The sequence below is a fragment of the Protomyctophum bolini genome, assembly GCF_963924005.1.
Source record: "Protomyctophum bolini genome assembly, chromosome: 15".
NCBI lineage: Eukaryota > Metazoa > Chordata > Actinopteri > Myctophiformes > Myctophidae > Protomyctophum > Protomyctophum bolini.
Window position 1 is genome coordinate 36,789,677 of NC_137876.1, and position 25,000 is coordinate 36,814,676.

Sequence of the window (25,000 nt, forward strand, 5' to 3'; positions counted from 1 at the left end):
AGTTCTGTCAGTAGCCATGTGCTGCTTCTCAAACCACTGGACGCTCGTCACAAGAGAGAAGCACTGTTCACGGCCGAGCTGGACATACATCAGTCCACACCAGGCTTAATTAACTTCCAGCACAGATGAACATGAATATGGTTGATCTTGGCCTACAGCCAAACACTACTGAGGGACTAGGTATCTGTATGATAAGTAACGATAAGCAAGATAATAAACAATTACCCTTAATCACTCCATGCAGGCCATGCTATTTCCTATTCATTTCAGCCATTAAGTCATATTTCACCATACCCTTTAAAAGGCTCTTTACAAAAAATACCTCTGCTGCGCAAGACCAACGCCGTTCTCAAGGAAATAATTAAGATTGCAAATTCATCATTTGAGATGTTCAACCCCCACTAATCCCTCGGTTTAGTGGGATTCTACTTTTAATTAGTAATTATTTCCAGGGGGAGGAAGGAGGCGGGTGAAAGGCTGCAGGTTATTTGGTCCCAGACTGAGGCTCCTCTTTATGCAGCTGCCAGGAACCTGCCTCCGCGGCGTCACACGGCAATAGTCGCCAAGGAAGGGATTGTCATTAAGATGGGAGGGGGGGGGGGGGGGGGCGACATGCTCATCTGCATGCTCACAGTGAGGGGCTAATTGTATCAATATGTAAAAATCTCTGTCTCTACTGGGTTGTTAATACATTTTTGATCTAATCAAGTCATTGTAGCATGGAGGAGGGAATTCACTGGGATGCGACACACGGCTCTGAGCAAAACAAACTCCTCTCATTCTTTTATTTTTTATTTTTTACAGTGTTATTTTAAGTGTTTGAATACGAACGACTATAAGGAACGATGGAGTCCATTGACCATATTATTCACGCGGTGGATGTTTTCCTCTCCGGCATCGTTTTCCCACCGCATCGGGGTCACGTGAACATGTTCAACGCCTAACAGTTCAGTTCAGTGTAAACTCCTCCTTCTTTAAGTGTAAACTCCTCCTTCTTCAACTCAGTGCCACTCCACTGAGGAAGCCACACATCCCAGCCATGTCAAATGCATGCCTGATCTGCATGCACTTCTGCAGGAATCACAACTGCCCAGGATCCTCCGATCCTCCATGACACATTGGTGAGAAATGCCTTCAAGCTCCAAATGAATGGTTGATCCACACATGTTCTCACTCATAGAGGGATTTGGCTGGGGGATCAAGGACAGTGTGGAGGAGATGGACACTGGCCTTGTTGACAGTACCTTGACAAGTGTAATCCCATATAATACACACTGCGTAAACAGCACGCCAAGCCAACCGTGCAACCACGGCCCACACTTCCTCTGCTCTCCCTTTGAATGCCACATTCCTTTTAGGTTTTGAAACAATATGAAAGGAGTTTTGAAATGTTCATACTTTACAAACACGTGGAAATGCGGATAAGCGGTGCACACTACGAGGGAGGTACATGTTGGCATGTATACACTACAGCACTAATGTAAGTACAAACTATCGCGCAGACCATACATCTTTACACACCTGCGGTAACACGCACGCACGCACAAACACAGACACAGATGCATGCATCATACATCATTCAAAATATGGAAAAGGGGGTGGCGGAGGGGTAAAGTGGATGCCCACAACCGTGGAGGCTAGGGTTTGAACCCTCCAATGTGCAGGCGGCTTGGCCCTTTGCTACGACTACAATTGGCTGCGTTTGTCTGAGTGGGAAGCCGGGAGGGGAGAACGTTCCCTGTTGCTGTACTAGAGACTCCTACAGGTTGGTTGAAGGACCTGTTCAGCAGGGAGCAGAATTGGGAAGGATAGCATGTTCCTCCAGACGTGTTTCGCCCTCCCGGTGAAAATCCTCACTGTTAGGTGTAAAGAAGTTGCTGAATAAATACTCCATGTGTACTCTACATCCTCCCCTGTCCAACATACCTACTGTAACAGTGGTGGTTGGCAGTGCCTATAGACATGGGGAATGGGCATAACGACTAAATTGGGGAGAGAAATGAATAAATGTAAAAAAAAAAAAGAAAAAAAAAATTGGTAAGGAACACATACTCAGCTAGAGGCATGTCCATCGTAAATAGAACATCTTAAATGTATTATTGGAAAAGCCTGTCTTTTCGCACATCTCTAGAAAACCATTACGTTCACGTTTGGCCATCCGCGGTACCCAGGCCACAAAGTAGCGTCACATTATTGCTGCCCTTCTTTGCTTTGTTAACAATGACAAAAAACAGACGTGGGATATAATGTTCTTTGTTCTAGCATGGGTCTCTCCAAAACAAAAAAAGATTAAGAGGTTTTGTGGGAGATGCTCTGTTGCCAGTTGCATTTCATGATGTGAAAGGGGGTGTCACATGTGGACAGAAAAGGCACACATCTGTCCTAGTCAGCTCTTTTGCCTTCAAGCTGGTGCACATTTGTTAAATGACTAAGCCCAGACCCACGACAGTGAAAATGTAACATAATATGTATAAAACCAAATAATATAGCGAATGGATTTCTTGCATCATCATAGATTATCGCTTTTGACTTATCAATTTGAGGGAGCCCACTGCAAAATGTCCAATTTACTACCGAACAACAGCGGAATTCATCGCTTTCCTGCCAGGTATCCCCTGAAGCTTTAGACCTTACCCTGAGGGCTTGGCTGTAGGGCCCTATGTTGGCTGGGGCCCAGTGGGACATGCTCTGGACATGCAGGGCCTCTCTCTCGCGGAAGGAGCCATCCTCCAGGGGCAGGGCCCAGTCATGGAGAAGACAGTCCAACTGCAGTAGCTGACCAGCAGGAAGAGAAGCCTGGACACACACCCTGGGGGGGAAACCACAGAACATTAAATGATGGATGGATGGATGGATGGATGGGGGTAGAGATGCAATGTTCAGAATGTTAAGCAGGGAATGCAGAGAAGAACGAATATGACTTTTAAACCCTATTCCACTTAAGGTGGGAAAAAGTTTTCCTTTACCTGGCTGGAGGGTTGATGCTGAAGTGCTTCTTGTAAACGTTGTTGAGGGGACAAAAGTCCTCCATGCTGCTTACATAAAGGTGAACCAGGACAATGTTCTTCATCTGCCAGCCTCTGCTGTCCAACTCGGCTAGAAATCAAACACATATATGAGAAGTCACATTAGTCTACTGCAAATAACATTACCTAGACCTTACTTGACCCAACTACCCATACCTGTAGTGTTAATTACATTTGTACACTCTAAATTGAATTATCAAAGGATTTTACTACACTAGGGACGAACGGAACCGTACGCAGCTAGGTGGCTGCACCGTCAATTTGTCCAATCCGCGGGGAGTTCCGAATTTACTGGGTTTTTTTCCCTCTGAAAGCCAGGCGAAGGGCTGTGTAACCTCCGCGGACACGAGGAAAAACAGTGCACTTCCATTAAAAAAAAGATTCACGCGTGGAGCTTACGCACAACCTGCACACTGCAGCCAGGTTCCATCCATTATAGTGGCAGCGCACCGTTGCAGAGCCAATTCCTTCCCCAGTGTAGCCCAGCCCTTAGTGGAAGCATGCCAGTGTTATTGAGTTGGAAGGGTGCGTATTAAATCTTTATAAGTTTTGTCTAGTTTGGCCCCATCAGATTGTATTTGCTCTCACATAATTATGTGAAATTCAAAACTGAACGAAGAAACACTTATTTCATCCTCGTCATCGTCTATTGGTTTTATGGAAACAACTAGGAAAATATGTTGCAGGTTGAAAATAAAAAAGGATCTTATCCTAATAATGTACCTAAATTAAAGTACATTTTCTCACCTTGCTAAACCTATTAAGCACTCCATACCTATCTTATATAACCCAGCATAATCTGTTTTTATTGAGGTTTCCGTTTGTTACCTCCGTATGTTTAAGCTGCTATGATATTATTGTTAACCCATTCTGACCGGGCACCCATTTTGGTGTTGGCATCATGTTATGCTTTACCTATTGAAAAATAGCAGATCTACAAGCTCATATCGCGCCACCGAGTGGCGCGATACGAGCTTGTAGGTCTGCTATTTTTAAAAAATTCGAAGAACGACTGACATTTTTTTAATCTGATCTCAGGTCAGAATGGGTTCATCAGACCAGTGTGTGTCCAGTGGAAACCTCGTATGAATCTGATCTCAGGTCAGAATGGGTTAAGTTACTTGTAATGGCACTTTGCCTATTCCGTAAAACATAGTCCAATGGATTCTGTGTACACATTGCCCTCTTTGGATGAAAATGGCAGACGAGGGCTCAAAGCAACGGCATACTCCATACAATCATGTGAAAGAGATTCAAGTTTGTTTTTCCTCTGCTGATGTAGCATCTCAGACTCCTTCGCCCTCATACAAAGAGAGTGTTCATTAAATATTAACTTGTTTAATATTGTCTCTGCCCTGTGAAGGCTGTTCAGCCGAGCACCACGATAAACATTAAATATGCTTTTCATCTTTCGCTTTTTTCTCCATCAAAACAGAGGAAGGGAGGGAGAGTGGGTGGATGGGCGGTTAGATAATCTATTAAAGCGTGTGCTTTAAAAGTCCTGCAGGGCAACGCTGTGTGTGTGTGTGTGTGTGTGTGTGTCAAAGTCAAAGTCAAGGGGCTTGACATTGGGTTGATATATAGTGTCTGTCCTTGGTAACAGGTCTGTCCCAGTGGCGAGTCACTGTCACTGACTGACTGGCGGGGCTTTGCCTGCTTCAAGAACTAAGCAACGTTGAGTTTAGTTTGACATCAAGCGTTTACCCCACACATTGCGAAGATAGTGAAATGCACCTATGACTGTCTTTTTTATGGGGGAGAAATTAACAATGAAACCTAGCATTCCCATTCTGGGGAGAACATTCCAAAAGAAAACAGAAGCTATACAAGCTCACAACGTGCCGCAACAAGACACATTGTGAGCTTGTAGATTGTCATTTTTCGTTGGGTAGAGCCCATGGGAATATGGTCATACTTAGTTTAGTTCATTGGTTAGACATGGCTTAAGGTTAGGTTTAGGTGTGCTGCCCCCGTGGGAGGTTAGGGTGAGGGTTTGAGATAGGTTGTAGACAACTGTCTGTCTGTATTTCTGCAGTGAGTTTTTTTTGGATACACCTGTTTATTTTGTATTCCATTCCCTCTCCCTCTCCCTCTCCCCCTCTCCCCCTATCCCTCTCTCTCTCTCTCTCTCTCCCCCCCCTACCTTGTAGCAGTGTGAAAGCTGTTATAGTTTGACCCTCAATCCCAGGGTCTGTGCTCTGGAGTCCATTGATGCCCGAGATCCACTGATAGCCCCTAGAGCTTCTGGGTGAGCAGGAAGGTGGGATCTCTGAAAGAGACAGGAGATGTTACAGGGGTTTTGGGAAACTGACTGTAGTGCATGTTAAAACAGAATTGTGTACTACTAATACTATAGCATGAAGTTGTTGAGGGTTGTATGAGCGATAACTCATGAATAACTATCGGAGGGGAAAAGACTGTCATAAATACGTGTTGGAATGGCAGCTGGTGTCAAACAATCACTCAAAATCGCATCTTGTGACACTGACCGCATGACACCAATACAGGGAACGCACATTGCATGAGATATTATTTGACACACACACACACACACACACACACACACACACACACACACAAGCACAAGCTTGATCACATGTTTCACAAGGCGCTCATCTCACCACGGCCCCGCTGACAACTAAGGTCGCAATTTGATGTAAATTCTCGCCGGTCGTCTTCTTCGGCGTGATCAGCATATTCCAGGTCCTCCGTCATCTTGTCAATGGCATTCTGGCAAGGACAACTATCATGGGGCAAAGCTCTCGCCACCGCATCCTGCAATAAAACGCCACGGGGGAATATACATCAGGGCCAAACGCACACCAAATAATACACACGCCTCTTGCAAAGGCAAGACAAAACACGGCATAATAGCCTGGCCTTTTTCAATAGGTTGTGTGTGTGTCAGTCTTCCACAACGAGGTCCCAGACAACATACAGTATAACTTCAAGGTGAATGAATATGAAACACGTACACTAACATATTCATGAATAGGGGGGGGGGGGGGGGGTTAGGCAGGAGTGACGCTGGTGTTTTTCTGATACTGTAGATCCAATCATACCAACTGTCAGTCATGACATCCTGACTGTGGCTGTCAGAGACGTGTTTTGACGTGTTTTCGCCAGAGTGCCATTTTATTCATCTCCTTATTTATACTTTGCCTTCGAACACTCTGCATCTTCTTTAAATAACAAATCATTAGCATTCTTTAAGACGTACATATTACCTGCCAAATCCTGCTGAGGACGTTGCACATTAAAATACATATTTCATATTTCTTCAACACTGAACCCCCCCCCCCTCACCATCCTCGCCCCCACTACACTCTCTCCCCCCATCCTGACACCCATCTACCCCCCTCCTGTTCTGCTGTCAACTGCATTAGGCCATATGATAATCAAATTAATTATACTCCAGCCCCCTCTCTCCTGGCCAACACACATACACACACACACACACACACAAAAGAAAAAGCTTGACTAGCGTTAACGGAGGGCAAATGATGGCGGTCCGTCCCCACCCCCTGAGCCCGGTGCCGTTTCCTCTAGTGCTGGTGTCACTGCGGATCTGTCACCCTGACGAGAAGAGCTTCAGACTGCTGCACCAGGGCAGGTCCTCCCCTGGTCCCCCCCCGTCCAACTCCCCGCTCTCCACAACCATGCTCCCACCCTCATCCAAGCCCCAGCCAGATCTCCCATGCAACCTGGGGGTGTGCGCGTGAGGGGGCTGTGGTGGGGTAGAAAATATATAGCTACAAGGAGTGATTGCTGGAGGGGGGGGGGGGGGGGGGGGTTGGGGGGGGGTGTCACTGAGGTTGCAGTGGTATGTTTTCTGTCTGACAACACCAACCAACCCCCACCCAAAACCTCTCCAACAGGGCCGTGCACAGATACTCAAGACCAGGCAACACATAGGGACACACTCTGCTGCAGATATTGACACGCACCTGAACAAAAGTAAACACATACACAGAAGACTACGTGAGGCGGCACAGAAACACATGTGCCCATGAACACACATGCACAATAATACACACACGCCGTACCCTGCAGATGCGCCCAGCCAGAGGCTAGTGCCACCCATTGGTGTGAATCCTACAGTACATACCATCAGTCCCCTGTAACCACATCTGCGAGTAGTAGAGCATCTAACGTTGTGAACGACCCCTCCTCAACTTGTGGGCATTTTTTTTAAAGCAGTCTCCTTAAACCAGAACACTTCAAATCTAAATAAATGAGGCCTCACACTTAATTTAGGGTGGTTCCTAAAACTGCTCGTCTGTCCTTGGCGTGACAAGAAAAATGGAGGTAAGAGTGTCACTGTTCCTGTCCATGGACCCCCCTCCATTCCATTCTGTATCCTAATACACAGAATGAACCCAAATGCATATTACAACGCCCCAGCCGCTGCCTGCGTCTGCTTAGCCGGGCTACCTGAAAGTAAACGCCTTAATGTGAGTGGACATGTTTATTAAGCTGGGCCTAGTTTCAGGCAGCAGCGAATATTGTGGACGTCAAAGTAGGCCATGTGGGGCTAGAGGAGAACGAGACAGGGATTTGCGGGAAAGACTATGAGCAAGAGTATGTGAGAGAGAGAGAGAGAGAGAGAGAGAGAGAGAGAGAGAGAGAGAGAGAGAGAGAGAAAGTCCCTCTCGAGGCTCAGAGGGGAGCTGATATACCCCCCCCCCCCCCCCCGATACACACACACACAGAGCAAAAAAAATCTTTTTTTGTCGACAAAGTTATCAGCCTCCTACGGGCAATTGTTTTGCTCATGTTATGTGTTTTGCCCTCTGTGCATTTTAATTTTTTCTTTCTTTTTTTGTATAATCAGCCTGAGAGCAACTCTAAAATTATTGATTCAACATTGCACAGCTTTGACTCTATTTTATGGAAGAACGAGTTACACTGTTGGATTCCTTTAGAAGTCCAACTCACACAGTGTTTGTCCTCGGTGTGCATCTTGGTGAAACGGAGGTAGCCAACTGGAGCAAAGGCATCTGCCGAGTGGATCACTGTCTCCATTGCATCGCTGCACACAGAAAAACAAACTTAATTAAAAAAAAAGTTGAATATGCTGATAAAACAGAAACTGTGAACTTCATAGGACAGTAGGCTGACAGGAAATGGGGAGACAGGGATGGGGAGTGACACGCAGCAAAGACCATCAGGATCGGGACTCAAACCGGCGACAAGCTGTCAGGCTACCGCTACATTGTAGCCTAGGCCCGGACTGCTACGCCAGTGGTCCGGGCCAAAACCCTGTATATTTCTTAATTAAAATTCTCTTGTGCAAAATAACACCAGAATATACAAAAACATATGAAATATTGTACAGCCATTGTTTATACTACTGTACTCACATGACAATTTTCTTCTTGAAGAGAGGACAGTCGAGGGTGAACGTCTCATATTCACCCCCTTCTCCGCACACATGAACTCCATACTTGTCAGACAGCTGCTGGTGAAATAACACAATACACCCTCATAAACTGCAACTAGAATATTGAATTCCAAACATGTCACTATCACAAGAGATAAAGAATTTCGAATTGTTGAATATCAAAAATATAAAAGTTGGTGTTTATAATGGCGAAATTACACTTTCTTTGTCTGTTTAGCCACGAGGGTCTGCATAACGTGAATTTCATCACCGGCTCATGTCTGCGCACCTCCCAGAGTTTTGACTGTGTCTGTGCATGGACTAGTACGCTGACTGCACATGTACTCGGAAAGAAAAATGTATGGTCTGATTGAGGAGAATTTCAGTAAGGAAATCGTTGCTACCTCGTCTATTATAGAAAGGACGTGAACTTGAACTGATGTTCGTGGAAGGTTTACACACCAAAAAAATACTTATTGAAGTTTGCTAACTTAGCAAACTTCATCTGAGGTCTTCAGAGTAAACAGGAATACAACCAAATACGAGTAAAACTCTTCTCACAAAGTCACAATGGACCCTTTGCGGCTACACCGATGACAGTGTCTATACAGTTAAACCGCCTGTAAAGTTGAGGATTTTACTGCCTAGCAGCTCCTGAGCCAGTGTTGCTCTGACCTGTTTCAGATAGTGCTCCATGTCAGCCAGAGGTTTCCCTAAGTGCTTCTCTGGATCCAGGCCTGGTACACCACGCCAGAGAGACATGCAAGACAAAAATGTGTGAGTGCACGTGCACACGTGCACACACACGCACGCACAAAAACACTTATACCGACAGAAACACAGAAACAAATGGAGAGATGCATAGACAGACAGAAAGAGAGTCGGAATACAAGGCCTAATCAGGAACAGAGAACAGTGATTGAAGATGACAGGCAGGGAGGTTTTACGGGCAGTCGCACAAACACACCCGTAAACTTGCAGTCTTGCACCCTGGTTCTATTTGTTTGACTTTGGCCAGTAGTGTACACAGATCTCATAGGGTACTGGCAACAGTTTTTAGTTGCTGGCCGAAGCACACCATGACCCCCTCCCCACTCCCATCGTCTAGTCCTCTTTGAGAACGTAAACTCTGTTTATTTGCCTTTCTCCTCCCCTTCCCTAAAATGGTGCATGGGAGTTACTCAAAGGCATGGGAGAGAAAAGAGAGAGGGTGGAGGCCAGCGATTTTTGCGTACCCACTGCCCACTGGTTCCAAAACCCTAAAATACATGCGCATTGACTCTCGTTCACCCAGACGGAGACAGACCGAGAAACCAAGGAGTAAAGAACACTCCTACAAATAAACCACTCCTGGGTTGTATCCATCTGCCTTTTAACTAGTTATTAGGACCCCTCCTGGGTTGTAGCCATCGGCCTTTTAACTAGTTATTAGGACCCCTCCTGGGTTGTATCCATCGGCCTTTTAACTAGTTATTAGGACCCCTCCTGGGTTGTATCCATCAGCCTTTTAACTAGTTATTAGGACCCCTCCTGGGTTGTATCCATCAGCCTTTTAACTAGTTATTAGGACCCCTCCTGGGTTGTATCCATCGGCCTTTTAACTAGTTATTAGGACCCCTCCTGGGTTGTATCCATCAGCCTTTTAACTAGTTATTAGGACCCCTCCTGGGTTGTATCCATCAGCCTTTTAACTAGTTATTAGGACCACTCCTGGGTTGTATCCATCAGCCTTTTAACTAGTTATTAGGACCCCTCCTGGGTTGTATCCATCAGCCTTTTAACTAGTTATTAGGACCCCTCCTGGGTTGTATCCATCAGCCTTTTAACTAGTTATTAGGACCCCTCCTGGGTTGTATCCATCAGCCTTTTAACTAGTTATTAGGACCACTCCTGGGTTGTATCCATCAGCCTTTTAACTAGTTATTAGGACCCCTCCTGGGTTGTATCCATCGGCCTTTTAACTAGTTATTAGGACCCCTCCTGGGTTGTATCCATCAGCCTTTTAACTAGTTATTAGGACCCCTCCTGGGTTGTAGCCATCGGCCTTTTAACTAGTTATTAGGACCACTCCTGGGTTGTATCCATCAGCCTTTTAACTAGTTATTAGGACCCCTCCTGGGTTGTATCCATCAGCCTTTTAACTAGTTATTAGGACCACTCCTGGGTTGTATCCATCGGCCTTTTAACTAGTTATTAGGACCCCTCCTGGGTTGTATCCATCGGCCTTTTAACTAGTTATTAGGACCCCTCCTGGGTTGTATCCATCGGCCTTTTAACTAGTTATTAGGACCACTCCTGCTTTCGCTCCTGGTATCGTGATTCGTGGCCAATCTACAAACTCACAAAGTGACCCAATGTGAGCTTGTAGATATTTTTTCAGAATGTTCAGCCTAAAACACATGCCCCTGTACGAGGACCATAAAGGGAAATGCACCACAGAAAGCTTAGAGCAGCACTAAAAGCACCATTTTCCCAAACTTATCTTCCTATAATTGGTCCTCACTAATGCTCATTATAAGATGACACTAATTGGCCACATCATCTAGGTAGGACATTCAGGCCGACATTTTTAGTTTGTTTGTACAGTACAGCAATACAGAGCATTGTGAGTGAAACATCATCATTATGTGCAGATCATTTGAGCCGAGTCACTGATCTTTATAACATCTATGCTGTAAGAAACCCTAGCATACTGATCAAAGTATCTACACTGATGATCGCTATGAACACAGCAGTCTTTTTTTAAAGCTGTTGTTAAGGGAACGGTGGCACAGTCGGTAGTGCTGTCGCCTCACAACTAGAAGGTCCTAGGTTCGATTCACGCTGGGGACACTGTGGGTGCTGGGGGCGTGTTCTCTCCTCCACGTCATCAGTGGCCATACCCGAGGTGGGGTTGGCAAAAGGGAATCCAAAAGAAAGTACGCACATCTCTAAAAAAACATTCAGGTGCTGAACAAAAAAGATACCTACAGGAAAATTGAAGGAAGCATGAGGTCAGTCCGTTGCTCTGCCCATGTTGGTAGAGGGAGTGTAGAGCCCAGGATTAAATTAGATAATTGACACTGGGTGAAAAAATGGGTTACAGAATTGTGGGATTTTTTTTGGTGAAAAAATAAAATAAAGCTGTTAAGCTACAAATTATCATGCTGCTCCTACGACAATATTTACAAGCACACACCGACTGAATGCCTCTACCCAGATTAGGAAGGGCCGCCCTCCGTCCTTTGGTATTGGTTCTGCAATGCAGGTTTGTATTTGTATTATCTCTGAATTGTTACGATCCCCTCTAGCTCACAAAAACGTCCGTCACCAGACTTATCAGTAGGCGACGATCTCTGAAAGTCAGGCTACGAGACTCTACTCCTCTTGTAGAGAGACACAAACTAGTTCTGAAGGGCGGTAGCGGAGGTACTGTGATCACCTGGGAATCGAAAGGTTCAATGTTTGATCCCAGCATTGTGATGAAGTGTGAGTGAGCAAGAATCTGAACACCCAACAGTTAGGATGGGTTAAATGCAGAGGCCAAATTCCAGGTATGTGCAAATATACTTGGCCAACATTACCTTATACTCATGTCTTGCAAACAGTACTTGCCAAATCAGGTGCAAAGTATATTCAGTTGTCCATTTCACTCTCACAGTGGATGACTTGTAAATAGATGGACATAATTATTAACTAGTAGTTGCCTAATGACCTTCTACACATTGATATGGAGTTTTGACAGAAACGACAAGTCACAATCAAATTAATTTGCCAAATTACTCTCTATTAATCCCCCTCAGTTTGGAAGGCATTGTATGATCCAGTTCTGCCGCCTCGTGTTTAATTAGAGGAACACGGTTAATCATAATGTGAGAAACTCTTCTTTTCTTCTCATGGCCTGACAACCTCTAAGGTCAGTGTGTCATCGACAGGGGATGGCCCCTCGGGGAGCAACGGATGGGAGGTGAGAGGAAAAGGGAGGGGAACGAGTGAGGGAAAGCCAGGTTTCGTCTTAATCCCAGCCGAGTCTCTGCTCTGGGTCCTTCATGGTCCGGCACTCTGTAGGGGGAGCGATAGGGGAGCAAAGGAGGACCATGCCGGAGGTTGGGAGGGCGCAAATGAGGAGAGAGGGGTAGGGATGTGCGGAGGGAAGAGAATGAGCTAGCTTTATTCTCTACCCAGGGGATCGGTGGTCTTAATTAGTGTGAGAATATCTAATCTCAACATCCTCTCATCTTAACCCTGCCACAAAGGTAATAAGGAGGAAGCAGAAAGCATTAAAATTCAATCCCATTTAAATATCCTCTTTAATTAGTCATGCCTTTTAACAAATTTTAATGATTGGGTTCGAATTGCTGAGGGGTTGTCGCTTTTTTAATATGTTCATTAACTTCCCAACTCTTAAATAATAGATGATACATGATTTGATATTTACAGGGAAAGGAGCCGGGCAATGGGAAACGCATGTGATGGGAATGAGTGAGAAAATGAAGCCAAGTTGGCACTAATATGTTGCCATTTCTCCCAAGACCACTTTACACTTTCATGAGTCTTTCTTAATTGACGGTCCTGATTGACTAAAGGTTAGCAAAACAGTTTACTAATGAGGACAGGTGCAATGAGTCCGTCTGGTGCGATACGCACTTCAAGAAGTCTAGAAGTAGCCACTGCTGCAAGCCTTCAGCGATCTTACACCACTCATTTACATTATCTTCACATCGCTGTCTCCTCTCAACCTGTTTTACAACTTGACCTAAACCCAATTACCTAACCTCATTATGCCACATTAAACCCAAATAAGCCCACTAGAAGCTGCCATTAGTCTGCCGCCCGAGACGACAAGACCGCACTTTGGAGAAAGGAGCTTCCCTGAGAGAGACTGAGAGAAATGGCACTCCTTTAAAAGGGCCTTTTATCCTGTATTATCCTATAAAACTGCAATTAAATTCAGTGAACTTTAAAAACCAGGGAGTCCAGTAATGAGAGGAAGCTTCTTTTTTTTCTTCCAAAAGCCTGGTTGATGTTCAAGAGTTTGAAATAATCCAGGAATCCTCCCAAAGAAATCTAAGAAATCTAAGAGGTATTAAAAACATTTCATTTTTAGGGATGAAATAATAGTGGAAAAGTTGAATTTTAAAAATGTCTGTTATTCAGAGCACTCCATAAGTAAGAAGGAGTATAAAAACATGGGGAAAGGTTTGGCAATTTATCAAAACACCATGCCACAATAGGCTTACCATAGCCAACAGAATGTGAACAACCCTTCAATCATGCAGAAAGAAATGCCTTTTGAAACACAATTCCTGAAACAAAAGGCAGTGCTCAGAGATGAAAAGCTCCTCTCTCTTTCTGAACTCTATGGAATATAATATGCCTATCACTTCTCTAACTTTGGCAATTATTTCCAGAGCAAAGCCTTATACAAATTATTTTTAACAACCATGATTGGCCTGTGCCCACCTTTAACAGGTAGCTTCATGTAAAGCCCCTAGCACACAGTCTATTTAACTGAAACTGCTTATGCTTTTGCTCAGGGTCTTGACTATACATTGAGCCTAATGCTAAATTAGAAGCCAGGAGATTCTAGATACCGTCTGAGCCGAGCTGAGCGGAGTATCGCAGACATCCACAGGTTTTCTTAAGATCTGGCGTGTCGACTGACAGCCCCGGCTTTAATCCCTGCCTTCAGAGAGAAAAGGCAGGTAAAAATGAATTCAAAATGTACAACATTTTAGCTTTTTAAATGATTGAAATAAGCATTTCTTCACTATAGAAGGTGAGCCACACAAAAGCCAAAGACCTTTGCCAAAACAATAGCTGTTCTCTTTCTCACCTAATCGTGGAAAGTATGTGAGATAGAGAAGGAGAAAAAGGAAGCGAGGAGAGGAGGGGCAGGACTCAGGCAGTGCCAAACAAAAGATGATAAGATTAAGGATATATGTGAAATTTGTCAGGGCCCTTATCTGAAATTCAATGTCTGTGAGCAGAATAACAGGAATGACGAATAGCGGGGTGACGACATCAAAGATTAAATCTTTTCATTCCAACAAATTAAAAGAGTGGAAATGGTAGTTAATTACAGCCATTATATATAATACCAATGTAGACTATACAGAATAAATATTAAAGTTTGATTATATTATAGATTTTTGTGTAAAACATGACACAAATCAAGCTATTTGTTTTATTTATTATTTCCATTTTACATATCAACAGGCACAATGTATAATTTCTGCTGAGATCCAAAAACATGAAAATATCAGTGAAAACAAAAATTGCTGACCATTTATTTGAGCCAACTTAGGCCTCTCCATTTTGAAACCTTGAAACGTTGAGACACTAACGTAGCTGTTCAAGGAAATCAGTGTGATTAAATTGGCCAAAAAAAAAGGCTCAAGGTCAGGGCTAAACAGAACAGGTAAAATTGGTTTTGGGTTACCTTGACATATGTTGGGATCAGAGAAAATATAATTAATATGAATGTATTGAAAATAGCTTCACAATATTAACTGATAACTGGTTTTTGATTCCTGAATTGTAATTCTTTGATTTACTATGTGCTCTGCACTGACCCTGACCACATGTAAAAAAATATATATACAATTTATTCTATATATAATTTGTGATTCACTCTCTATAAATGTTATTTTCGAATTGCTTGTAATGTTGGGAATTTCAGCTAATTCATACTTAGCAAGTCCCTGTAACATACTAGCGTCATGACCAAGGGGTGTATTGTACATGAAGCTGAAACATACTAGCGTCATGACCAAGAGGTGTATTGTACAAGACGCTGTCTAACGTCCCTGTAACATACTAGCGTCATGACCATGGGGTGTATTGTACTGTAACATACTAGCGTCATGACCAAGGTGTGTATTGTACTGTAACATACTAGCGTCATGACCAAGGGGTGTATATTACTGTAACATACTAGAGTCATGACCAAGGGGTGTATTGTACATGAAGCTGCCTCATGACCAAGGGGTGTATTGTACATGAAGCTGCCTCATGACCATGGGGTGTATTAGACATGACGCTGTCTAACGTCCCTGTAACATACTAGCGTCATGACCAAGGGGTGTATTGTACTGTAACATACTAGCGTCATGACCAAGGGGTGTATTGTACATGACGCTGTCTAACGTCCCTGTAACATACTAGCGTCATGACCATGGGGTGTATTGTACATGACGCTGTCTAACGTCCCTGTAACATACTAGCGTCATGACCACGGGGTGTATTGTACTGTAACATACTAGCGTCATGACCACGGGGTGTATTGTACTGTAACATACTAGCGTCATGACCACGGGGTGTATTGTACTGTAACATACTAGCGCCATGACCACGGGGTGTATGGTACTGTAACATACTAGCGTCATGACCAAGGGGTGTATTGTACTGTAACATACTAGCGTCATGACCAAGGGGTGTATTGTACTGTAACATACTAGTGTCATGACCACGGGGTGTATTGTACTGTAACATACTAGCGTCATGACCACGGGGTGTATTGTACTGTAACATACTAGTGTCATGACCAAGGGGTGTATTGTACTGTAACATACTAGCGTCATGACCACGGGGTGTATTGTACTGTAACATACTAGTGTCATGACCACGGGGTGTATTGTACTGTAACATACTAGCGTCATGACCACGGGGTGTATTGTACTGTAACATACTAGCGTCATGACCACGGGGTGTATGGTACTGTAACATACTAGCGTCATGACCACGGGGTGTATTGTACTGTAACATACTAGCGTCATGACCACGGGGTGTATTGTACTGTAACATACTAGCGTCATGACCACGGGGTGTATGGTACTGTAACATACTAGCGTCATGACCACGGGGTGTATTGTACTGTAACATACTAGCGTCATGACCACGGGGTGTATTGTACTGTAACATACTAGCGTCATGACCACGGGGTGTATTGTACTGTAACATACTAGCGTCATGACCACGGGGTGTATGGTACTGTAACATACTAGCGTCATGACCAAGGGGTGTATTGTACATGACGCTGCCTAACGCAACAGAAACAAGAGATAGGTCACAACTGTATGGCCATATGGCTCGGCAAGTTGTAGCTTACTAACGTACTTTTATACAGTACTTATACTTGCCATTAATCTAAACTAAGAAAACACAGATGAACGATAACTTGAAATGACTTTAAGTCTTAAATCACAATTTAAGATATATTTCAAATATAAGATGCTTTATTTATATTATATATATGATATGAGGTTTTCTTGAATGTCTTTATGTGGGTCAGGTGCTCAATAAAAGCAATTCATGTAATAAATGATTTCTTTCTCACAACACAAAGAGAAGGGTACAAGATTGCGACGTGATAAAAGGTTTCTGACAGAAAGACCTTGATTTCACATGTGCCAATTAACGCCTGAGCCGAGGACCAATTAACTGCTGCACAGCATACTGAACCTATGCCGCCCTTATACACCTGCACTAATCAATCAATTAATTAATTACATGCATATTTAATACTGGCATTTGGAATTGCCAATTACCATGGCTACATGAAAAACAATCAAGTTGAAAGAGAAAGATCATTTTACAACCACTATACATGTCACATTGTTGGTGTAAATGCTATTATTTTCTCTCTCTCTCTCTGTTTTCATTCTCTCTCTCTTTTTTGCTAATTAGAGGCACTTCATGACATCTTGATGCGATTGCCTTGGAAAGTTCAAGAGACGTCACTACAAACGATTTAGCAGACGAGAATCTTCTTTCCCTCTTTTGTGGTTTTAGGGTGGCAATCAGCATGGAAATGAACACACCAGAAAATTTACTTTAGAGGATCATGGTGCCATTGGACAGCTGTCTTTTCACCACAGGGATTTGTCATCTCAGAATATCTGCTTTTTTTTTTAAAGAAAGAAAAAAAGAAAGTGTATGTATTTTTCTTGATCCGTTCACCGCTAATTTCCACCTGTCCGTCTAAGCGGGGAACGAAAGAATATTAAGCTCCGGCTACCTCCCACTGTTCAGAGCCCACCGAAAGCAAATATCGTACAGTCAGTGTGTCACAAATGTACCGCAGGATGTCATAAGCCGCTCTGGCTGTCATCGTCAGATGCAGCTTTAACCTTTGCCCTGCGAGAGTTGTTTTTATCTCCTCCTGAGGTCTGCGCAAGTAAATCCCTCCAAATCTCTCTCACTCTCACACACAACCACCACACACACACACACACACAACCACCACACACACACACACACACACACACACACACACACGCGCACACTGCAAAGGCCCTCAGGTACGCCCCTCTGTCACCCAATCTCCCCCAAACAGCACACCTCGCTGCTCAGACCTGCTCCCGCCAAAGCTGCAATTATATGAGTGTTGCCTAAAGTGCCTGGGGCGTTTGCAGTCCTATTCAATTCTCTCCTTTCTAATTACCCCTGCCTCAGGACAGGTGAGGAGTCAGGGCCGATAAGATCTTCTCTTTCTACCTGTAGCCACAACACACCCCGCACACACGCACGCACACACACACACAGACGCACGCACACACGATACAGTGGGAGGGTAAGATACACACTCCCAAGGCACCTCAGGTAATTTTCCTTTCTAATTATAATCTTCTAAAAAATGTGGAGAATTTGCTTTTAAAGGCGGTTTAGGTGTTTAGAGAAGGGTTGAAAGAAATCGGTCGGAGTAGCCGGGTCACGGGTTGACGGAGACATTTTAACAACTTAAGCCCTATTGTATACTTCGTCGTATGACACTGTGGCGCAGCGACAATAGGCAATCTTCAAGCTCACAAGATCGGCTGTGAGCTAAAATCTCGCCTATTTTCACAATTTTGGTTTGTAAATGCTTGGCCTATAATGACATGCTCAAAATAGGGACGGCACGTTGAAAGTGGTCACGCTGAGGTGTTTCCTGCGGCTGTGGACGAGTCCAGCAACAGCAGCCCGGGCACACAAACGCCTCTGTCTCTCAAGCCGCCAAATGAAGATGACATTCTCAAAAGGACCACCTCATTTGCATAATTACCTCCACTCCTCTAGCTGTGGCAGGTTCAACGTGTTCAAATGGGGTGAGAGGGGGAACAATGTGATTGTGGAGTACAATACACAACTCAAGGGGGGCTGTTGTAGCTAGACAAATGACTCAGTGTAGGCTAAATGTTTTTTTCTTTTTCTTCTTCTAGATATATTATAATTATCAAAAATTGCTATCTGGCCATTATCTCAAAGAGAAAATAGCCTCTGACAGGGTATGAAGATTTTTCTTGCCCACAATTAACAATCACAACATTAAACCGTTAAAAATGACTACTACTGTAGGTGCAGCAGGTACAGTGCAGCCCTCCATACATTGTATGATATTTACTTTTGTTTAATATTTTGGTGTCAGCGTGTTGGCACAGGAAATATATTGTACTGTAAATTGTGTCTGAATAATCCGGTAAGGGATGGGCTGCAAAGGCAGTCAGACAGACACGTAAATAAAATCATTAATTCATTAATTCATTCATACAAATCGTTGGGCAGAAACCTTGTATCTCCACATTTCATCTTTTTATGCTTTTTCATTGTGAGCTTGTAGATCTGCAATGTTTTTGCTTTGTTTCTACTTTTTGAGACAAGTTTGAACATTTTCACCTCTAATGACATACCCAAAATAGGACTGTCAGGTTCAAAGTGGTTAATTCTATCTTTGGTATTTATAAATTTTATAAAATTTTATTTTATTCTATTTCCTCAAAAGTAAGGCTTTGGACAAGGTTTCTGTCCGACAGAGATGAAATGATAGACGGATGGCTCATCAATTGCATTCCACGAGAGGCAATTTGAACAGCGTTGAGAGATATGCAGAAAACCCTCGACGCTCAACTCTGTGGGTCATTTGTCTTGCATGGGGACCCCTTTCAACTGATTGCTACCAAAGGCGACAACAAGCACTTAAGTGCACGTAAACAGTGTCTACATGATGATCTATCGCCACAAGTAGCTGGAGAGGAGAAAGAGCCATTTGTGGCCGTAATTATCATTTATCACTGGCACCGTCAAAGGGATCTGACTTCCCTGTCAAGTAGATACAGGTAAGAATCTTAACACTGTGTAACCCAGAGAAGAAGTTTTTTTTCTCCCTTCTTCTCTCCCTGCTCTTGTTCTGTAATCTGATCTTCCTCTCCCCCCGGGCTCCAAAATAGGCAGGTAGAGCGAGCGAGTGAGCAGGTGACACTACATTAACCTCTTTAACGCTCAGTGGTGAAGCACTTTGGAGAAAAAAAAAATAAAAACTTTAAATGAGATATAGTAGATTTTAATCTCCGAGTGTGTTCTGAGGAATGCATAAGCAGAGGATGCGACACAACCTCAGACCCGATGGCGACGTGCCATGCTTATTGACAGGTTTCATTAACCCATTCTGACCTGAGATCAGATTCATACGAGGTTTCCACTGGACACACACTGGTCTGATGAACCCATTCTGACCTGAGATCAGATTCTAAAAATGTCAGTCGTTCTTCGAATTTTTCAAAAATAGCAGACCTACAAGCTCGTATCGCGCCACTCGGTGGCGCGATATGAGCTTGTAGATCTGCTATTTTTCAATAGGTAAAGCATAACATGATGCTAACACCAAAATGGGTGCCCGGTCAGAATGGGTTAATGCACCGTGCACTCACATGTGATCCTTTCTCAACTGCCATAAGCTGCTTTCCGCCCTCTCTTCACACGAGCACACACACACACACACACACACACACACACACACACACACACACACACACACACACACACACACACACACACACACACACACACACACACACACACACACACACACACACACACACACACACACACACACACACACACACACACACACACACACACACCTCTCCCTACACTGATTCTCTTATCTCTTCATATTGTTCTTCGCTTCAACGCCTTGGCACTAGCACAAGTCTCAACACTGCTGTTAAACCACAGATTAATGATTTGGCCATTACGTTTTCTTGTCTCTCTCTCTCTCTCCTCCCCTTACAACTCCCTCCTCCTCCTCCTCCTCCTCCTCCTCCTCCTGTCCTGCACTTGCCAAAACGCTGGTCCTTCTTTCATCCCCAGACTACAAACTCCTTCTGAACCTATGGATGGATGATGAAAAGGGTGAGGGGCTAAGCCAATAATGACAGGGGAAAGGGACATGGAACTGCTCTCCCCCTGCCGAGAGAGAGAGAGAGAGAGAGAGAGAGAGAGAGAGTGAGAGAGCGAGAGAGAGAGAGAGAGAGTGAGAGAGTGAGAGAGCGAGAGAGAGAGAGAGTGAGAGAGAGAGAGAGAGACAAAGAGAGAGATACCAACGCACCGAAGGCGGCCACTTTGATGAGGATGGCGTGGAGGTTAGATGATATCATCTCTGAGAGGAGGGCCTCTTGGTCGCGGCGCCAAAGGTAGGAGAGGGGCACCAAACCAAGCCGCAAACACCTGGAGTTCAGATGAGATGGGGGAGGGGGGGTTAGGGTTTGTGAGAGAGATAGACGAGAGGGGGTTGGAGGAAGGCAGGGCAACACAAGAGGCTTACGTTGAATACTTGTGAGGATCAGAACTTCAACTTCAAAGCCAACCACGGGTTGGGACACTTTCTCCACTTTGTGCGCAGGCTGCCACTTGTGGGACGCCCACCGCACACGCTCTCAGCCACCGCTGGTGCCAGTGGCTTTTGTCAAGGAGGAGAACAGAGGAACCCAACAGGAGTAATTACCTTAAGATGGCACCATCTTAAGCTTTGCTTGGCTGTTACATAAACATGTGCGTATAAAGTACACAAACACGCGCAGATCTGAGCAGGTAACCAGAGCCGAAACTGCTTAGCTTACATGTCTACTGCTCAAAAGATGCCTGAGGTGTATGAGTGCGTGTGTGTGCGTGTGTGTGTGTGTGTGTGAGTCTGGTGTGTATGAGAGAAAACAATGGATGATTGACAGCAGGATTTGTACATAAGCAGAGAGGCCTGTGGTTTTGCTGGAAATATAAGACAAGAGACGCTTGTGTTGGAATGTGTCCGATCGTTGTCAGTCTAGAGAGAGAGAGAGAGACGGACAGACACATAGAGAGAGAGAGAGAGAGAGAGAGAGAGAGAATGAAACAAGAACAAGAATGAGAAACAGAGAAGGGTAGGCTTGTTAAAAGAAACCCTCTGACCTCGCCTCAAATGAGACTATTTGTGTCGAACAACAGGCTATGTTGGACACCTAATGTGAAAAGTATAATAGACTATAACTATAATAGACATTTGGATGACTACAAACACGGATGTGTGTGTGTGTGTGTGTGTGTGTGTGTGTGTGTGTGTGTGTGTGACTGTGTGTGTGTGTGTGTGTGTGTGTGTGTGTGTGTGTGTGCACATTTTGTGTAAACAAACCTCAATTCCAGTTCAGCAGAGAGGGACATAGATGTAGTCCCTGACTCCCTTCCTTCACTGCTGGACCATAGACTGCGTCATTTGAGGTCAGGCAGCTTCTATGCGTGTCTCAGCATGAAGTATGTTTAAGGGAATATTTTGCCTATTTTGAAACTAAAACCCATTGTTGTGATTCAATATCTAGTGCAATATTGTGTGTATGTGTGCGTGTGTGTGTGTGTGTGTGTGTGTGTGTGTGTGTGTGTAGAATAATGGGATTTAGGTTCAAAATCGTCAAATGTTTGGATTGAGTTCAAGCCAGGAAACATATATTCAAGCATGCTTGTGTGTTTGTGTGTGTGTGTGTGTGTGTGTGTGTGTGTGTGTGTGTGTGTGTGCGTGTGCGCGCGTGCGAGTGTGTCTTGCCTTACACATTTTCCACGCGAACCCTTTGGTAATCAGAGAGAATGGCTCCTACAGACACAGCCTCGACAGCCTCCTTCTCCTGCAGGGTGGAAGATGAGAGGGGATAAGTGGGAGACATTACAGTACATTATGTAATTCACCATTACACACAAACAACCCTTTGGAGCATAACTTTCCTGGTGTTCAACGACTTGTTGAGAACTTGTTAACAAGTCGACCTTTTGGTTAATGGCAATGCCCTATATATACACATCAAGGAAGGCTGCTGAAACATTTCATAAATACAACATGGGTGTTTATTGACTGTCATTGACATCTATAGACTCATTTGGTGTTTCAGTGATTACACTAGAGGGCGCTCTTCCACAACCTGTAACTGATCCTACGACTCCCGAAGAATACACCAGAAATCACGCAATTAAAAAAAGTATAAATGACCCGTCCGGTCATTAATGTTATATATGATTTATAAAAATCACACCCGTGTGAAATGAGGGGTGCTCTTGTCATTGTACATCAATTTATGTTAGCAGACATTTGACATTGCTACATAAGGTACATAAGGTGGTCCCTTATTGGCCAAGCACTCCCACCAACATGTGATTGGTTAGCCGATTTGCTCGTTTAGATATGACGTAAGTTTTCCCTTCAATGTCAATGGCATTTAATGTTTAATTTGTGCTGACCTCATCACATTCTTGATGACGGCTATAGCCGTTTTTAGCCCAAGGAGGTCTTTTTATGCAAAACTAATGCTTGGAATGGATTCAGCATCATGAAAACCCTCTAGTTCAGTGGTAACCAACCTTTTCAAGCCCAAGAGCCCATTTTATTCCCAATTGTAAGCCAAGATCTACCACTAAAACGTGTTAGAAAAAACACTTGTTTTTTTGCTATTTCTGACAGGCTCAATGCATGTGCACACATCCACACAAAGACTAAAGCTTAAATTAGAATAAATACTTATAGTAAGTTATATTATCAATGTAAAATAATATTAAGACAAATTAGAAATAATTAGTATTAGAAATATTTTGTTTCTCATTTCAATGAATATTCACATTGGCAGATGTTCAAATGACATAGGCATAACATGACCATATATATTTGCACAGATATGGTGACATACTCTCAGGGTCAGCCCACCTTTAATGAGACTGCTGTGACTGAACTTTATCTGCAAGCGTTTTGAAATCATATTTAGTGATTGCCAGTCTGAGGGTGTCATTAAGATGTGAGTCAGTCATACGAGTTCTATTTTCTAGATTCTAGATTTTATTATTTTCATTTGTGAAAAGGCCATTCTCTGCTCACAAGATACCAAAATTCCTTCTCTTTAGCTCTGACCTGCAGGTGACAGTCACTTACTAATCCAATAATCTCCATTTAAATATCTGAAGTTAATGCAAACACATCCTGCATTTTATCGGACAGCAGTTCAATGACAGTAGCTCAGTAAAGAGGAAAGGAAAGCAGCTACTTGACTCATGCGTTGTACTTCAACAAGTTTTCATATTTCATATTTTTTGCTCTATGTGTGCATGTGTACATAATTCAAACTGTAGCGTTGATTATTGTCACGGACAGAAGTCATTCTTTCCCTTTGCATATGCCCTGGAGTGCACTCGCCTATTAGTTTGCATTGCAGACTGGTATATTCAGTATATTTTTCTCATTTTTATATTTTTGTTGTTGCTGCGCAGCAGTTGAGGAGAACGCAACTATGCATTCCTTTAAGCAACACAACTTCTGCAGCTGCATCCATATGTTTAGAATTTGCATCAATGATCAAATCCCAATAATAAAAAATATAACAACGAACAACGAAAACTGAAGTAGCAGCGGCGCTATCGGCTAGTAGTCCCAACTCTGTGTCTGCAGCCTGTCACGAGCCCGTAATGAACGCACGTTGTTCCGTATTTTAATGTCGGGTTGGAGAATAAATACAGTATGAATGACGGCGGGATTTATTTGACAACTCTGTCCTGCTTTCTTCACGAGAAGAGAAGAGCGCTCACAGCTGCTAATATGGTAGCAGCCCTGTGGCTGACCTGTCAGTTCTCTTTACGGCATGACGTAGTGTAGAATAGTTGAGATGTGAACCTGGGTCTGGGAAGCTCAGAGCTGCAGCCATTGGCTCATGATACGAGCACACGACCAATGGGACAGATCATTCAGTGTTGCTAAGATACCACCACCCCACCACACACGCACACACACCCTTGGACGATGGGGTCTATTCTCAAACTCAGAGCCACAGCGCTCTGCTCAAAATTAATTTGCATGTGACGAGCGGCACTGACATTATTCCAATGGGTCTGTCTGACACTTCGCGATCGACTGGAAACGTTCCCGCGAGCTACCGGTAGATCGCGAACCCCCGGTTGGTTACCCCTGCTCTAGTTTGACATGTCATATGCTACTTAAAGCAAAAGGAAATCTAGAAAATATTTGCCTTATATTGAATGTCTATGGTGGCCATACTGTACAGGCCATTTTCAACACTTTCCCCTCAGACAATTCCAGGGAACTTTTTTTCTGTTATTCAGGATATATTGAAGATACAAAATCAGCTGAGTTTGGTTCTTTTGCAATTAGTTTGAGGTTGATCCTGTATTTTCCATAGATTTCCTGTACTATCTAGCAGGAGCACTCATCCAATGTCACTTCGACTATGCATGCACCTCATGGTACCAAGGCACCAGTCATAGGCCTTAAAAACAAGGCTCCAGACCTCCCAAAACAAACTGGTGAGGAAAAACCTGTCTACGTAACAGTTGACGT

General features: G+C 43.8%; 1 protein-coding gene across 1 annotated transcript in view; it reads right to left on the reverse strand.

Annotated features, from left to right (window-relative positions):
• The window catches only part of dph6 (diphthamine biosynthesis 6), a 75,323-nt gene that overhangs the window by 27,372 nt on the left and 22,951 nt on the right, over window positions 1–25,000 (reverse strand). The window contains exons 4-12 of the mRNA XM_080783619.1: window positions 22,222–22,295; window positions 20,756–20,874; window positions 9,085–9,146; window positions 8,390–8,484; window positions 7,965–8,058; window positions 5,648–5,801; window positions 5,170–5,295; window positions 2,967–3,096; window positions 2,635–2,809 (exon numbers count right to left, since the gene is read on the reverse strand). Coding sequence (XP_080639745.1) covers window positions 2,635–2,809; window positions 2,967–3,096; window positions 5,170–5,295; window positions 5,648–5,801; window positions 7,965–8,058; window positions 8,390–8,484; window positions 9,085–9,146; window positions 20,756–20,874; window positions 22,222–22,295 — 1,029 coding nt within the window. The remainder of the gene's footprint in view (window positions 1–2,634; window positions 2,810–2,966; window positions 3,097–5,169; window positions 5,296–5,647; window positions 5,802–7,964; window positions 8,059–8,389; window positions 8,485–9,084; window positions 9,147–20,755; window positions 20,875–22,221; window positions 22,296–25,000) is intronic.